This window comes from Gekko japonicus, unplaced genomic scaffold (genome assembly GCF_001447785.1).
Source record: "Gekko japonicus isolate JY-2015 unplaced genomic scaffold, Gekko_japonicus_V1.1 scaffold2627, whole genome shotgun sequence".
Lineage (NCBI taxonomy): Eukaryota > Metazoa > Chordata > Lepidosauria > Squamata > Gekkonidae > Gekko > Gekko japonicus.
Genome location: NW_015167135.1, coordinates 53,440 through 70,346, shown reverse-complemented (window position 1 = coordinate 70,346; position 16,907 = coordinate 53,440). Strand labels below are relative to the sequence as shown.

Genomic DNA, 16,907 nt, shown 5'->3' with positions numbered 1-16,907 from the left:
GAGCGGTTTCTGTCAAGAGCTCTCTCAGCCCCACCCCCCTCACAGGGTGTCTGTGGTGGGGAGGGGAAGGGAAAGGAGTTTGTCAGCCACTCTGAGACTCCTTTGGGTAGTGAAGGGCAGAGTATACATCCAATCTCTTCTCTTCTTCTTCGGTGGAAGTGGGGGCAGCCGCCAGACTGGGTGGCCCAGTGCCATTTCCACAGGCAAGCCATGGCTGGATGTAGGTTGCCAGCCTCCAGGTGGGGCCTGGAGTTCTCCTGGAATCCCAACAGATCTCCAGGAAACAGAGCTTGGTACCCCTGGAGAAAATGGCTGCTTCAGAGGGTGGGATCTACAGCCTTCTACCCCACCAAGGTCCTTTACCTTCTCAAGCCCTGCCCTCCCCGGGAGGAGATTTGCAGGTTTCCCTCTGATGCACCAATGAAAACGCATCAGTAGGGATGGGCACGAACCACAAAAATGTGGTTTGGTTCACGGTTTGGTTTACGGTTTGGTTCACAAACCTAAACAGGAACCCAGAAAGCCAGTCAGCGCGCATACGAACCGAACCGGGTTCATGAGGTTCGTGCCTGAAACAGCTGAACCACAAAGGCAGTCTGCTCCCGCGGCTCAGACGTTTAAAGGGGCTTTCCTAGGAAGTTAGCCCCAGGAGCTGGGTGCCCAAGAAAGCTCCTTTAAACAGCTAAGCCACGTGGAGCAAACTGCTCCCGTTGCTCAGCTGTTTAAAGAGGCTTCCCTGAGCAGCTAGCCCCAGCCAGCCCCAGGCTCTGAGCCATTTAAACCCCTGCTTTCAGCTTTTCATGGGGAGCAGAAAGTACAGGTTTAAATGGCTCCCAACTGTTTTTGTTTCACAAAGAACCACCACAAACTACATCAAAATTCGAACGTCACAAACCACCAGAAACGGTATCAAAATTCGTGAACGTTCGTGGTGGTCCTTCAGTTTGCAAACGTGGCTTCACGAACCGGCCCAAATCCATGACGGACTTTAGCTCATCTGCCGGTTTGTGCCTATCCCTACCCATCCGTTCAACACCCAGAGGGGGTGGCTCTCCAGTCTCACCATAATTACCAACCATGGATTTAAATTGTGACCATTTAGGAATTTTTCGTACTATAAATCATTCTAACGCATTAAGCTAGTTTTACCGCTGTAAACAATCTCCTCAATGTGTTCTAGTATTTTCTATGATGAATCATCCCCCGCTAATGTATTATTTTAATCTAATCTACAATAGTGTTGCATTTCTCTTGGGAATCTTCTCCGTTCTTGTTGCAGCTGGGAAATTTTAGCCTCCGCGTCTGTTTTTGTGTGTGTGTGTGTGCTGACTTCCTATTCTACCATCTTGTGAGATGGACTAATTCCCTTCCAGCACTGACCCTAATATTATTTGAAGCTATTTAAAGACTTGGAGACAATTCATCCCCAGTGCTCTTCTCTTTTCTAGAAGGCTTAAACAAAACATCATCAACATCTTCATATGTTTTATTTTTAAACATCATTTTTGTCTCTGTTCTTCTTTATGGCCCTCTTCTATAAACTGGGTCATACCCAGAGGTCATTTCATAGAAAAAGAGGTGCAGGAGCTCATTAGCATAACTCATTAGCATAACTTAAGAGAGAGAGAGAGGAGGAGGAAAGAAGGAGGGAAAGAAAGGGAAAGAAAGAGGGAGAGGAGGGAAAGGAGAGAAGGAAAAAAGGACAAAGAAAGGGAAAGAAAGAGACGGAAACAAAGAAAGAAAGAAAGAGGGCAAACAGATGGGGAGGGAGGGAGGCTTTCCCATCCCCCCCCCGATCAAGCCCCTGCCTGGGGCTGCTGGGAGCAGGGGGTGGGGCTTGTTGCATGTGCCCGCCCCCTGGGCTCTTTACTGCTGGAGCTCCACTCCTGTGTGCTCCTGCAGGAAATGACCCCGGGTCATACCACTATAAAAAAAGAAACACCATTAAAACAATTAACCAAAACCTGATGCTATACTCATATTTTCTGGTGTCACATGGCTTGTCTATGAAGTCAAGCCGATGATGGACCACCAGTTTCTCCCAGTACAGTACCAGAAAGGTGTCAGGTGTCTATGGGCCCTGGGCTGTAGTAGGATGGAAGCCCCGCCCTTCCTTAACTTCAGGCTTTCTGCATGGCACTAACAATCCTAACTAATTCAGCCCTGTACCAGCATCAGCAGGTGACATCAAGAGAAGGCACAAGAAGAAGAAAAAGAGGCTGGATTTATACCCCGCCCTTCACTCGGAGTCTCAGAGCGGCTTACAAACTCCTTTCCCATTTTGCCAGCAAAAATGACCAGCTTGCTGCCATCTCTAGCTATCAGTACTTGCCTTCGTCAGATACAAGTAGGAATGCGGATCCCTTATATCTCTTATATTGCAACACCTTCTGATGGGGATTTAAAACACAAACTATCAAACTGTAGAAGCTCAGGGTGGTTTAGCTGATTGCGGTATTGGACCGGGATCTGGGACACCCATGTTTGAACCCCCACTCTGCCATGAAAGCTGGCTGGGTGTCCTTGGGCCAGTCACGCACTCTCAGCCTAACCTACCTCATAGGGTTGTTGTGAAGATAAAATGGAGGAGAGGAAAACAATGTAAGCTGCTTTGGGGCTCCACGGAGGAGAAAGGCAAGGCATAAAAAATCCTGGTTTCCCCATCTTGTACTTACTAGTAAAAGACATTGAAATCTGCAAGATATTTCAAGAGTTTTTCCCCTTAACTTGGCGGTGAGGTATCATCAAAGCTTTACAGTTATCTGTTCAGTCACATACCTGATAACAAAACCACCATTTCCCATGCCAGCAGTGTATTAAATCTGAGAATTAGTTTAACACGAACTTGCCCTTTTAAAAAAAAAAACTTCTTTTACACTGTCTTATACTGCCATCTAGTTATTTTTAACACTTCCTATATCATAATGATTTCAGGAGGCACGCCATTGCCCATTGTGTCAAGAGGCACAGGTAGTCAGAGCAGTTTCAAAATTTAATTTTGATGAACTCAAACGGAAGGCAATATCTGTAGGACTCCAGATCTATAATGTGAGAAGGTTTGTAACAAAGGGTTAGAGCCAACCAGCTTTTCCACGGACTAAAGAGGAATAAGCGCCCACAAAGAGTGGGGGAGAAAAACTAAACCAATCAACCAAAAATCTCCAAAGGAAGTTTAGAGCACTAGTAAATAAGAAACACCATTAAAACAATTAACCAAAACCTGATGCTATACTCATATTTTCTGGTGTCACATGGCTTGTCTATGAAGTCAAGCCGATGATGGACCACCAGTTTCTCCCAGTACAGTACCAGAAAGGTGTCAGGTGTCTATGGACCCTGGGCTGTAGTAGGATGGAAGCCCCGCCCTTCCTTAACTTCAGGCTTTCTGCATGGCACTAACAATCCTAACTAATTCAGCCCTGTACCAGCATCAGCAGGTGACATCAAGAGAAGGCACAAGAAGAAGAAAAAGAGGCTGGATTTATACCCCGCCCTTCACTCGGAGTCTCAGAGCGGCTTACAAACTCCTTTCCCATGTTGCCAGCAAAAATGACCAGCTTGCTGCCATCTCTAGCTATCAGTACTTGCCTTCGTCAGATACAAGTAGGAATGCGGATCCCTTATATCTCTTATATTGCAACACCTTCTCTATCAAACTGTAGAAACTCAGGGTGGTGTAGCTGATTGCGGTATTGGACTGGGATCTGGGACACCCATGTTTGAACCCCCACTCTGCCATGAAAGCTGGCTGGGTGTCCTTGGGCCAGTCACGCACTCTCAGCCTAACCTACCTCATAGGGTTGTTGTGAAGATAAAATGGAGGAGAGGAAAACAATGTAAGCTGCTTTGGGGCTCCACGGAGGAGAAAGGCAAGGCATAAAAAACCCTGGTTCCCCGTCTTGCACTTACTAGTAAAAGACATTGAAATCTGCAAGATATTTCAAGAGTTTTTCCCCTTAACTTGGCGGTGAGGTATCATCAAAGCTTTACAGTTATCTGTTCAGTCACATACCTGATAACAAAACCACCATTTCCCATGCCAGCAGTGTATTAAATCTGAGAATTAGTTTAACACGAACTTGCCTTTTTTTAAAAAAACGAACAAACTTCTTTTACACTGTCTTATACTGCCATCTAGTTATTTTTAACACTTCCTATATCATAATGATTTCAGGAGGCACGCCATTGCCCATTGTGTCAAGAGGCACAGGTAGTCAGAGCAGTTTCAAAATTTAATTTTGATGAACTCAAACGGAAGGCAATATCTGTAGGACTCCAGATCTATAATGTGAGAGGGTTTGTAACAAAGGGTTAGAACCAACCAGCTTTTCCACGGACTAAAGAGGAATAAGCGCCCACAAAGAGTGGGGGAGAAAAACTAAACCAATCAACCAAAAATCTCCAAAGGAAGTTTAGAGCACTAGTAAAGGGCCAAAAGTTAAAAACATCAATGGGAATCAATAGAAAAAAAGTACACGTGTTTATTTAAAACTATATATACATAAAAACCTTGTAGGGGCCCAAATAAAGCCCCATAAAATAATCAAAGTGACAAACACACAGAAAGACCCATATATGACCTGATGCATTTTGGCCCACAAGAGCCTTCTTCAGAGGTCAAATAGTACAGAATACAACATTAGCAAAGCCTCAGTTACACTGGTAAGGCAGTAAACAATTGCTATGGGGCCAAAAATGGAATGCTGTATGGAGAATTTTTTTTAAAATTGATTAATACTAAATTACCCAATTGAAAAACTGGGAATAAGTATAAAATTGTAAGTATATTAAATTAGGGTACACTAAAATGTGCATTTTTAAATACTGGATGGGATTTTTTTCTATTTGGTAATTTAATAGTAATCAATTTTTTTGTTGTTGTTGCTTCAGACAGCATTCAATTTTTGGTCCTATATCGATTGTTGACTGCCTTACAAGCAAGCCACCTCTGTTTGTCTCTTGCCTTGAAAAACTCACGAGGGGGGTCACCATAATTTGGCTGTGACTTGACGGCACTTCCCACCACCAAAGAGGAAGGAGAGGTCCTCGGGGATGATTAGAAAAGGGTACGTTGAGAATCATGGGACCTGCATGTACAAAAGCCATGTGGGATGAGGACTGTATTAGGGAACAGAATTGGGCAAGGTTGAGTGGAAAAAACCTGAATGGATCCAACCCAATGAGCCCATGAAGCCCATGAAGAACTGACATGTAAACGGAGCTCTTCTGCCAGGCTTTTTAGAAGCCACCGCCACCATTATTCCACCAACGCTTTTTCCATCACCGCACTCTACCACCGCTGGTGCGGGTATCATCGGGAGTGCGAGACGTCCCTGGCGGACGACAGGGCTGCGGGGACATATACTGCTGTTGTTCTGTTATAACATCTTCAGAACACCATCTTGGTTTTATGATCCAGGTGAGTATTGGAGCCCCGATATTTTTAATAACTGTATTATGTTGTATTATTGTATTTTTATACTGTTCTTACTGTTTTAATCTGGCATTTATGCCCTTGTTAGCTACCCTGAGCCTTTGGGGATGCAAATCTAAAGAATAAATTAAAAAATAAATATAAACATAATTTGTTGTGTCTGACTAGTGGTGTTCCCAGAAAGAGATGCATATCTTACCCACTTACAAGAAGGAGGAGGAGGAAGAAGAGGAGATTGGATTTATACCCTGCCCTTCACTTGGAGTCTCAGAGCGGCTTACAAACTCCTTTCCCTTCCCCTCCCCACAACAGACACCCTGTGAGATAGGTGGGGCTGAGAGAGCTCTTGACAGAAATTGCTCTTTTTTTCAAGGACAGCTCTTATCAGAACTACGGCTTGCCCAAGGTCATCCAGCCAGGTGCAAGTGGAGGAGTGGGGAATCAAACCCGGTTCTCTCAGATTAGAGTCCGTGCACTTCACCACTACACCAAACTGGCTCTCACACCAAACTGGCTCTCTTCCAACCAGTGACAGCCCAGTGCACCACACATTTGTGGTGGTGCACACGAAAAATAATATAAACCGGCTAGATGATAAGTCAGGGGGGCCTGGCCCCAAGATGCCCCACTGTAGCTACGGGCATGACCACAATGCACTCTATATCAATTTTAAACATGAAGAGATCTCCCTTGCTGGACGGTGTGGAAACCATTTCCTTTTATGCATTCTGCAAATGGCAACACAGACATGATCACCAGGCAGACTTACCATGCTTGCCTCCCCTGAGTAGATATAGGTGAGTTCCATATCAAATAGCCTTGATGGTGACTGTTAAAATTCCTGTCGAACAGCTTTGCCCCTGCGCAGTCGCTCCTTATTATATAGAGCCAGGTTGCTGAAGCTTTGATTGCTTTATTTCCAGTTGTTAGTCTGTGAACTGCTTGTAACAGTCAGCAATTAAATGAAGACAGAAATCAATACTGTTGAACTGTTTCTGCTGTTAGGTGATATTCCAGGTATCATGGCATAATAGTGCTAATCAGCCAAAATTGGGGGGAAATATGTAGATTTTGTTCTGCTGATGCCAGTAAACAGAGGGACAAGTAAGTTTGTCATCAGACAGACAGACACCAAAGGCAGACAGAGACACTTAAGTAGTAAGTCTCAACTCAAAATGATATAATTTTTTTTCCTTTTAGCAATGTGCCTTTTAAAACTGGCGGTGGCAGCAGAGGATTGGGGGAGCCGCCACTGCAAAACTAACATGGTAGCTGTGCAAGAAAGCAGCACAGTCATGAGAAACAGACACATCCAAATTATTTCAGAGGCATCTGAGCAGCATAATGGCCAAGCAGTTCATGAGCAAAACCGGTGCTTGAATGTGCCCACTTTCTTTACAGGGCTAGTTAAAGTGGGGATGAAAAAAAACCCACAAATGTTATACAACTGCTCCTCCTGTCCTCTTAAAAAATATTGCACAGCATATTTGCACAGATTATTTAATTTGGGGGTGGGGACACTGTCAACAACTTCTTATAGTATATAATTTAATCATCAGTAGGGTGTTTTTTTTATAGTATATAATTTAATCATCAGTAGGGGGGGGTTAAGAAGAGCTATGCATCAGACACCTACAGTTCTATTTAACATTTTCCAACTAGACAATGAACATGTCAATAGCAGAGCACAGTTTGCTTTGACTGCGCCTTCAGTTATTTGTTGTAGATAGACTGATTTGTGTTGGCACGGGGTAATCATGTTAGTCTGTTATAGTAAAATAAAACAGAAGCCCAGTGGAATTTTAAAGACTAATGAAAATATGTGCACCGGGGGGTGGGGTATTTTTCAAATCTGGCTATCAGGGAGCCGGAAAATATTGGTATTCCTGGTTATTCGTGCTCCAGATATCAGTTTGGTGTTTGGATCCTGGTTATTTGCAGGATTCTGATATTATTCAGCTCCATTATAGCTTATGGGAAATCTATCTGGGGAACTGGAGAATCCAAGCCAATGTCAAACCAGATAATATTTAAGCCAAGCTGAGTTAACAAGAAACACTGTTGCAAGCCGAGCAAAAGTCAAATCAGGGAATCCCATGCAATCTCAAACCAGAGAACCTAAGACAATGTCAACCCCAAGAATCCAACACAAACTGACTTGAGCAAAGAACACAGCACTGCAACTTGTAAGACCGGCAGAACTAATTGCAGAGCACAGAATCTGAGCCAAACCAACCTGGCAAGCTAATTCCAAGCCCGGGCAAGAAGCCACTGACACCGACACACAGCAAAATTAACGTGGAAAAAACAGTGCTGGGAGCCGTAAAATGCTGACTCCCAATTTTGTCAGTTACTCCTGAATATTTCTGGAAGTGTTCATTTGCTGGTATCTTGCAAAATTCCAGGCACCATCTGGACAACTGAATATATCAGGAAAATACCAGTAAGGTTGAGGGAGGGAGGGAATATCTGAATGCACATTCCTAGTTGTGACCCACAAAAACTTATACTGAAATACATATCGTTAGTCTTTAAGGTGCCACTGGACTTTTGATTTATTTTGCTGTTTGAGTGCTATGCAACCATGTTGACTGGATATGTGATACTTATCTAATGAAATGTGGGCAGGTCAGAGAGTCAACACTAAGGCTGCGGTCAGACTGGAAGGTTATGTGGTATGGTCGTGCCACTAATCTCTCAGTTTCATTCGGGAATGGAGAATCTCGGTCAGACACCACACCCTGAGGCGCCTTTACAGCGCACAGGGCCCATGGTTGATCATTCATGGTGCTACACTGAGTTATCCACACAGTGTGGTTTGGGTTGCGTTTTTTTTAAAGTTTTCCTGGTGTATGCGCTTATGCCCATATCATGAGTAGGTACAAAAAAAAACACCTGGAATGGATCGGACAGTTCAGACTTCCCATCCATTTTGTGTGCACTCCCATGCATGCAGAGTGGACATCCATCATCACTGGACTTTTTCTGGTGGCTGTTTACTCTGCATCCAACGCGTCATACGATGGGGTGGGCACAACTAGGGCACATGCCTGCTGTGGCTGTGTGAATGAGCCCATTTAATCCACAAGGGAACAGCAACTATATCAGACCAAACTGCCCATCTGACCACAGCCTAAGTGTGACAAATACACCCAGCTCAAAAACATCTATTTACAATAGGCCGGATCCAAAGGTGCTGTTTTGCTGGCAAGACAGAACTTTCCTTTGGGAAGAAGGGGAGAGCAATTCCCCCCCCCCAATTCCCTTCTTCCATTGCAGATCTCCAGCTTTCCCCTCATGGTGTATTTATTGTATGCATTGTAATGGAGCAGTCTATTTCGCCCCTCTGATATCTGTGTGCATTGGTTTAGTCTCATGGGGTGGTGGTCCCTGCTCAGTTAGTCCTGTTCATTAGTTAGAATTAGGGACTGCCTGAGCTCCCTCGTCCTGCAGCCAGTTGCTTCTAGCCCTCTTTCTCCTTGCTAATAAATGGGTGCTGCTTCAAACACACTCGTCTCTGCTTTGTGAACCTAAGAGCAGGAAACCGACCGAGTACCCGTGATGGACAAGCGACTGTTCTGCACCTGAAGGGAACTAGCAGCTGCTCATCTGAGCCTATGGGAGTGAGTGATGCTCCAGCATCCAATCGCCTTTCAGGAGGGGGGTGGGATGTTGGAGGGGAGCGCAGTTGAAGCTTTAGTTCAGGTCTGCCTCCAGGAGAGAGTGGGGGGGAGCTCAGAGCCGGCCCAGGGAAAGACAGGGCTATTTTTGTAGAAAAAGCCCAGCAGGAACTCATTAGCATAATAGGCCAGACCCAACAGCAGGAACTCATTAGCATATTGGGCCACACCCCTGACAGCACAGCTCATTAGTATATTAGGCCGCACCCCCATGTTACCAGAAGTGTGGTCATCCAGCCACACCCACGTTTTGCTTGTTATTCTGTTTACCTTGTTTGTTGTCAAAACCCAGGGCTTTTTTGTAGCAGGAACTCCTTTGCATGTTAGGCCACACACCCCTAATGTAGCCAATCCTAATGAGTTTCTGCTGTTGGGTGTGGCCTATTATGCTAATGTGTTCCTGCTGGGTGTGGCCAACTTGGAAGCCAGCCGGAACTCCGTTCCTGTGCGTTCCTGCCCAAAAATAGCCCTGCTCTTGGGAATAGGGCAGGCTGGGGTGGGGGGGATCCTGTGCATGAGAAAGGATCCAACCTGGTGGCTAGTCTAGGGTTGCCAGGTCTGATCGTCACACCAGCAAGGGAGGGACTTTCCCAGAGTGAGGAGGGGTGTCGCAACATGCATACATAAACAAGAAGTGGGGTAGGAACATCAGGGATGTTTGGTTTTGGGGCAAAACTGTTGGGAAAATAGGCAAAAATACTTACATACTTGGATATTCAGAGTTTGCAATGGATCTTTGCTTCACTGGAGAGGAGGCATTTCTTTCTGTTTAAAATCTTTATTTCTAAGGGTAGGGTGCACAGGAAACCTACAAAATAACAAAGGCTACATTTCTACAGCTACAAAACAGGCAGGCCACACGGTCTCTCAACAACTGTAATGGAGCTTCTCTTTCTTCTTGACCCCTAGAAGGAAATCACCTGATTACATTAACCAATGATTGCTAGTAAACAGACTGAGATTTTCCTGAGCTATCTTCCCATTGGCCCTGAGCCAAGTCTCCCTTCCAGGTCAGTCTAAACGATAGTACACAAGGTAAAGCCGATGAACCCTATAATGACTGGATGAGACCTTGCAACCCACACATATTCCCAACAAAAACTGTATGGTAGAATTCACTTCAAATCATAAGAGTTTTGCCCCAAAACCAGAGCGTCTCCCCCTGATGTCCCCAATGTGCCTACATCACTTCCAGGTTTTGTAGGCATGTCGCAATGATTTCTGGGTTCCTGCTGGTAAGAGGGGGTGATTGCGGGGGTAGAGGAGCGCCCAAAAGCAGGAGACCCCCCCCCCCTCCAGCACTGGGCAGTCTGGCAACTGTTGGCGAGTCACTGAAAGCCTGTTTGCGGCTGAAAGCATCGAAGGAAATTCCGATCCTACCCCAAAGCCAGAAGTCACTTAAATTTCTGCACCTCGGCCAGGTTTCCCCTCTGACAACCTGGGAGACCTGTGCTGTTGATCTGATCCTTGAAAGCAGCCTGTAAATAAATAAATACATCTTCTGATCCTTTATATCCAACTCAGCCTCGGGGGTCTCGGGGTCCTGCTCACTCACTCACCGCAAAGCTTACCTTGTGGCAGCAAATCCATAACCTTCAACCTTGCTCCCTTAAGGACATTAAACTGGATTGTTGCTTGACTGTTTGTAAAATGTTTTATTCTGTGGGATTTTTTTTGTGTGTGCCACCCTGAGCCCGCCTGTGGGGGAGGCTGGCTTAGAAATATAATAAAAGAAATAAAGAAACATCTGGTAACTGGGGAAAGTTCACAGGTTAAAACTAATCTGGTGTGTGTGTGTGTGTGTGTGTGTCCCCCCCGATCATAGGAGGCTGGGTGAATCCCTTCAGTTGGCAGAAAAGGCCTGTCCCAGTGTTCCCCCTAAGCTGAGTTAGTGTGAGCCAGCTCACAGTTTTTTAGCCTCTGGCTCACACATTCTTGTCTTAGGAAGGATGGCCCCAGAGCAAACTAAATTTATGCAGTAGCCCAATCACTCACTCACAATTTTAATTCCAGTAGCTCATAAAGTAGGATTTTTGCTCACGGGACTCCACACGGCTTAGAGGGAGCATTTGTAGCAATACCCTATTCCTGTCTTACAGACAGATGGAACAATTGAGCCCCCATCCTGTTACCGAGGGTCCCTGGACCCCAGGAGCAGCAGAAAGGGGGGGGGAGGCGGGGGTGTCCCAGTCCACCAGTTTCACTCAATTGTTAATACTTTGGATGCCACCTCTGATATCTCTATAAGGGGACTTTTCTGAGGGATTCAAAAGCAGCAACAGGTTAAGAAAGAGGGGGATATCTTTAAAAGGCAACATTTCTAAAAGTGTCTTCCAGTTAGGTTCGGTGGATTGCGTGACACCGACGAAAGAAGTGGGGGGAGAAAACCACATTGACACGAAGGTGCTGTGCTTGTCAAGCGATACGCAGATGAAGCCGGGCTGAGCTGGCGGTCACCCGAGATTTATGCCCTCTCCAGACAAGTTTCATCCATTTCTTCAGACTTGATTTCGGCAGATATGGTGTATGGCCTGTGGGAAGGAAGGAAGGGAGTCACGGCAGATGAAACAGCCCGTGGCTGTTAAAATCAGAGCCTCGTGCGTGCGTGTCTTCTGCTTAAACTGGGCAAACTTATCTTGATCAGTGCACAGAACCACAAGGTCGGATGGAGTCGTAGCCACAGGGGTTGGCGGGGATGCAGGGGAAAGGGGGTGTGGGAAATCACCCTGCCACTCTCTTCTCTCAGGGTAGCTCCATTAACAGGAGAGGGAGAAGGGAACGGTTTTGCCTCAAGCTGCCAGGTGTCCTGGAGACTCATGCCTTTACAGGGCTCTTTTTGTAGAAAAAGCCCAGCAGGAACTCATTAGCATAATAGGTCACACCCAACCGCAGAAACTCATTAGCCTATTAGGCCACACCCCTGACAGCACAGCTCGTTAGCACATTAGGCCGCACCCCCATGTTGCCAGAAGTGTGCTCATCCAGCCACACCCACCTTTTGCTTCTTATTCTGTTTACCTTGTCTGTTGTCAAAACCCAGGGCCTTTTTTTGTAGCAGGGACTCCTTTGCATGTTAGGCCACACACCCCTAAAGTAGCCAATCCGAATGAGTTTCTGCTGTTGGGTGTGGCCTGTTGTGCTAATGAGCCCCTGCTGGGCGTGGCCAACTCGGGAGCCAGCCGGAACTCCGTTCCTGTGCGTTCCTGCCCAAAAATAGCCCTGCCTTTGAATGATTGTAAACTTATATTGTTGGGATTCCATATGCCATGCGTTAGTAAATTCAAATAAATCAGTAAACAGTAAATATTGTACACATTGTTACTTGTATGTCTCCTGAATTAGCAGGATACATCTCCCCCCCCCGGCAGCCCTTGTCCCCTGATGCCACTAAGATTGTTGGGCATATCATGAGCGCTGAAAGAATCTGTTTCATTGAAGTGGGAAGAATGTTGTGTGTTGATTCACGGATTAGAATTGTGTAAGTATTTATAACATTACGGTAGGCATTATGGAGGTTTTCATGCAAGACTCAGTGATAACGTAAGATGGCTGATCAATGTAGTTGTTTTTCTCCTCTCTTTTCAGTGATGTGCAAACTAATGCTATTCGCTCAGCCCACTTAGAAAAAGCTGTTATGTGAAATGGTATTATATGCAATTCCCGTTGTTGGTATGCGTATATTTTGATAATGGGACGAAGAAATACGATTCACTACAGAATAGTAGTTTAAATATAGTTTCATAATATAACATCGCGGTTGTTTTTGTTGTTGTTTGCCACTCAGTGGGCCAGCAGGGAGGAAATGGGAGGAGCAGTAACATCGCTTCTGGCATGACCCGGAAGTGACATCACTGTGTGAGGCCAGCACTCTAGCATTCACCCAAACTCTATGGTTAAATGATGTCACTGGAGATCTCCCGCCCACTGCTGGTAAGTCTCCCACTGGAAACCCTGTTTTTTCCCCTCTCCCTCCTGATTGCAGATCCCCTGTGGCCATTACCTCCAGGGCTCTACTGGTAACAGGAGCTCCTTTGCATATTAGGCCACACACCCCTAGTGCAGCCAATCCTCCAAGAGCTTACAGTAGCCCCAGTAAGAAGAGCTCACAGGAGTCCCGTAATCCCAGAATCAAATTTCCGGGAATCAGAAACGACCTCCGGGGAACAAATTTAGAGTCCAGTGGCACCTTTAAGACCAACAAAGTTTTATTCAAGGTATGAGCTTCAGTGTGCATGCACGCTTTTTCAGACACCCTGGAATGGAAGGGAAGGTTCCAATTTATAGGCAGGGGCTGAGCAGCAGATTAACATGTAACAGGATGAAGATGTGCAAAGACAAAACAAGATAACATGCTAAGGTTATACGGTCAACAGTTGTCAAGCAATAAATATGTCAAAATAGCAGATAAATGTGTAAAGGTATCCTTTCTCATTGAGGGAAGCAAACTGACATATGTATTGCTTGACAACTGTTGACCTTATAACCTTAGCTTGTCATCTTTGTTTTGTCTTTGCACATCTTCATCATGTTATGTGTAAATTGGCTGTCTATAAGAGTGAACCTTACCTTCCATTCCGGTGTATTTGGAAAAGTGTGCCTGCACACGAAAGCTCATCCCTTGAATAAACCTTTGCTGGTCTTAAAGGGGCCACCGGTCTCTCAATTTGTTCTACTGCGTCAGCCCGACACAGCTGACCACCTGGAACTGGCTTCCGGGGAGGGAAAGATGGGAGGTTCTGTGATCCCTGCAGAACGATCCCGGATCTTTTCCCCGTTCCAGCCACTGACACGGCATCATTGTGTCTTGCAGTCCTCACACTATGTGCCTCTTCCAAAGTATCACCAGAGGGTCGTACTGTCTTTTAAAAAAGAGACCCCACCAGAGCCCTGACAAACAGCCCTGCCCTGAAAGAAGAAATACCTGGATTTCTCCATGGAGTTTTTCTTCTGCATGAGCTTGAGACCACGCGGCCGGCAGCAGGCCGACTTGCAGTCAATGACCTGGTAAATGATGGGGTTGTACATGGCTGCTGATTTGGCCAGCAGGGTCGGTATCACCGAGACTTTGATGGGGACCGAGTTGGGTCTTCCGAACGCAGACCACACCGACACCACGGCGTAGGGGATCCAGGCAATGAGAAATCCTGCACAGATCAACATCGCCACCTAGTGGGCGGAAATATTAAAACACAGAAGTCAAAAACTTTCTGTTGCCTCGTGTAATGCCATATTGCATATTACCCCTAGCACAGATGTTGTCATATCCAGGGCCGGCTCACTCACTAGGCGAACTAGGCGATCGCCTAGAGTGGGGTGGCCCTTAGGGGCACCAAACTGCACCCGGCCCCGTACTCTGGGAGTTTCTTGATTATTTGTGTTTTTCATTCTTCCTAAAATGCATTTATTTTTGAAAATTGGTGGGCGCACGGCGGTGGGGGGGGGACCATAAGAGATCCTCATCTTGGGTGCAAAATAATCTGGAGCCGGCCCTGGTTATATCAGAGGTAGGATTATTCCAAAGTTTACAAGACAGGATAATTAATAAATCACAGGTGTTCTTTCTAAACACAGTGAAAACCGACGCTGTAATCGAGGTAACTTTTTGATATCTGCTGTCTTCATGTGGTGGTGGAAAGTATTGTCTAGTCGCTGCTGACTTACGGCTACCCCTGGTGGGGTTTTCAAGGCCAGAGATGAACAGAGGTGGTTTCCCCCACCCCTGGGTTTGATTCCCCACCCCTCCATGTGCAGCTGCTGGCATGACCTTGGGTCAGTCACAAGTTCTCTCAGAGCAGTTCTCGAGAGAGAGAGCTCTCTCAGCCCCACCTACCTCACAGGATGTCTGTTGTGGGGAGGGGAAAGGGAATGTACGCCACTCTGAGACTCCATCGGGTAGTGAAGGGTAGGGTGTAAGTCCAGTATCTTCTTCTTCTTCTTCTTCTTCCATTGTCTGCTTTGTGTAGCAACCCTGGGCTTCCTTCGTGGTCTCCCATCCAAATGCTAACCAGGGCCGACCCTGCTCAGCTTCCAAGATCTGACCACATCAGGCTAGCCTGGGCCGTCCAGGGCAGGGCACTGTCTTTATAGCTATCGCATTTTTATCTCACTCGTCATTTCTCTTTCCCCCGTTTTATGTTTCACAACAGCCCTATAAGGTAGGTCAGGCTGAGAAGGAGTGATTGACCCAAGTCCACCCAGTTAAATTTCGTTACAAGAGTGCAGATCTGTTAGCTGGTCCCACAGATCTTCGCCCAACACTCGCTGCTTCACCACACGGCAGTGTCCCCTCCAAACTGTGGGCGTGAGCGGCCGCTCATTAACACAGGAGCCGTGTGGGGTCCTGCACTGCCCATTGCCCACGTCAAGATGGCAAAGATGCCAAGAAATCACCGTGACGTAAGGCTTATACAAACACTCAATAAAAAATACGTTAAAACATTCTGTATTGTTTGGTGTAGTGGTTAGGAGCGCGGACTCTAATCTGGGAGAACCGGGTCTGATTCCCCACTCCTCCACATGCAGCTGCTGGTGTGACTTTGGGTCAGTCACAAGTTCTCTCAGAGCTGTTCTCTCAGGAGCATTCCTCAAAAGAGCTCTCTCACCCCCCCACCTCCCTCTCTCAGCCCTACCTACCTATCTGTTGCAGGGAAGGGAAAGGAGATTGTAAGCCGCTCTGAGACTCCTTCAGGTAGCAAAGGGCGGGGTATAAATCCAATGTCCTCCTCCTCCTCCTCCTTCCATTAACAGTTTAACATATTCTTTATTGCGTGTTTATATAAGCCTTATATCACGGCTCTTTGTTTGCATATTTGCCATCTACACACTGTGATCCCTTTTCTACTTTGCATTTTAAGATTACAGCAGTTCAGTTCTGCTCAGGATGTGAACTGCTGTGCCCGGGAGGGGGGGGGCAGGATTAGAGGGAACACTGCCACGCTGCCTTTTCAAACTTTTTTTTTTTGCCATCAAGTCACAGCTGGCTCACGGCGACCCCGCAGGGTTTTCAAGTCAAGAGACGTTCAGAGGGGGTTTGCCATCGCCTACCCCTGCGTAGCAACGTTGGGCCTCCTCGGTGGTCTCCCATCCAAATACTTAGCAATGTTGACCCTGCTTAGCTTCTGAGATCTGATGAGACCAGGTTAGTCTGGGCTGTCCAGGTCAGGGCAAAGTTATTATTAAACTCTTTTAGACAATAAGAGAGCCAGTTTGGTGTAGTGGTTAAGTGTGTGGACTCTAATCTGGGAGAACCGGGTTTGATTCCCCACTCCTCCACTCGCACCTGCTAGTGTGACCTTGGGCCAGCCACAAGCTCTGGCACAGCTGTCCTTGAAAAAGAGCAGTTTGTGTCAGAGTTCTCTCAGCCCCACCCACCTCACAGGGTGTCTGTTGTGGGGAGGGGGAGGGAAAGGAGTTTGTAAGCCGCTCTGAGACTCCTTTGGGTAGTGAAGGGCGGGGTATAAATCCAATCTCTTCTCTTCTTCTAATCTGGGGGGACCGGGTTTGATTCCACACTCCTCCACTTGCACCTGCTGGATGACCTTGGGCAAGCCATAGTTCTGATAAGAGCTGTTCTTGAAAAAGAGCAGTTTGTGTCAGAGCTCTCTCAGCCCCACCCACCTCACAGGGTGTCTGTTGTGGGGAGGGGAAGGGAAAGGAGCTTGTAAGCTGCTCTGAGACTCCAAGTGAAGGGCGGGGTATAAATCCAATCTCTTCGTCTTCTTCTTCTTCTTCAAGCTTACTTCACACAAATATCTAAATATTCTGCTGGGAGAAAGGGCTTTCCCCTGACTTCA

The 16,907-nt window shown here is 46.4% G+C and overlaps 1 protein-coding gene across 1 annotated transcript in view; it reads right to left on the bottom strand.

The window, feature by feature from the left end:
* The window catches only part of LOC107111997 (opsin-5-like), a 32,170-nt gene that overhangs the window by 2,074 nt on the left and 13,189 nt on the right, over positions 1-16,907 (bottom strand). Inside the window, exons 5-6 of the mRNA XM_015413052.1 lie at positions 15,130-15,138; positions 14,036-14,280 (exon numbers count right to left, since the gene is read on the bottom strand). Coding sequence (XP_015268538.1) covers positions 14,036-14,280; positions 15,130-15,138 — 254 coding nt within the window. The remainder of the gene's footprint in view (positions 1-14,035; positions 14,281-15,129; positions 15,139-16,907) is intronic.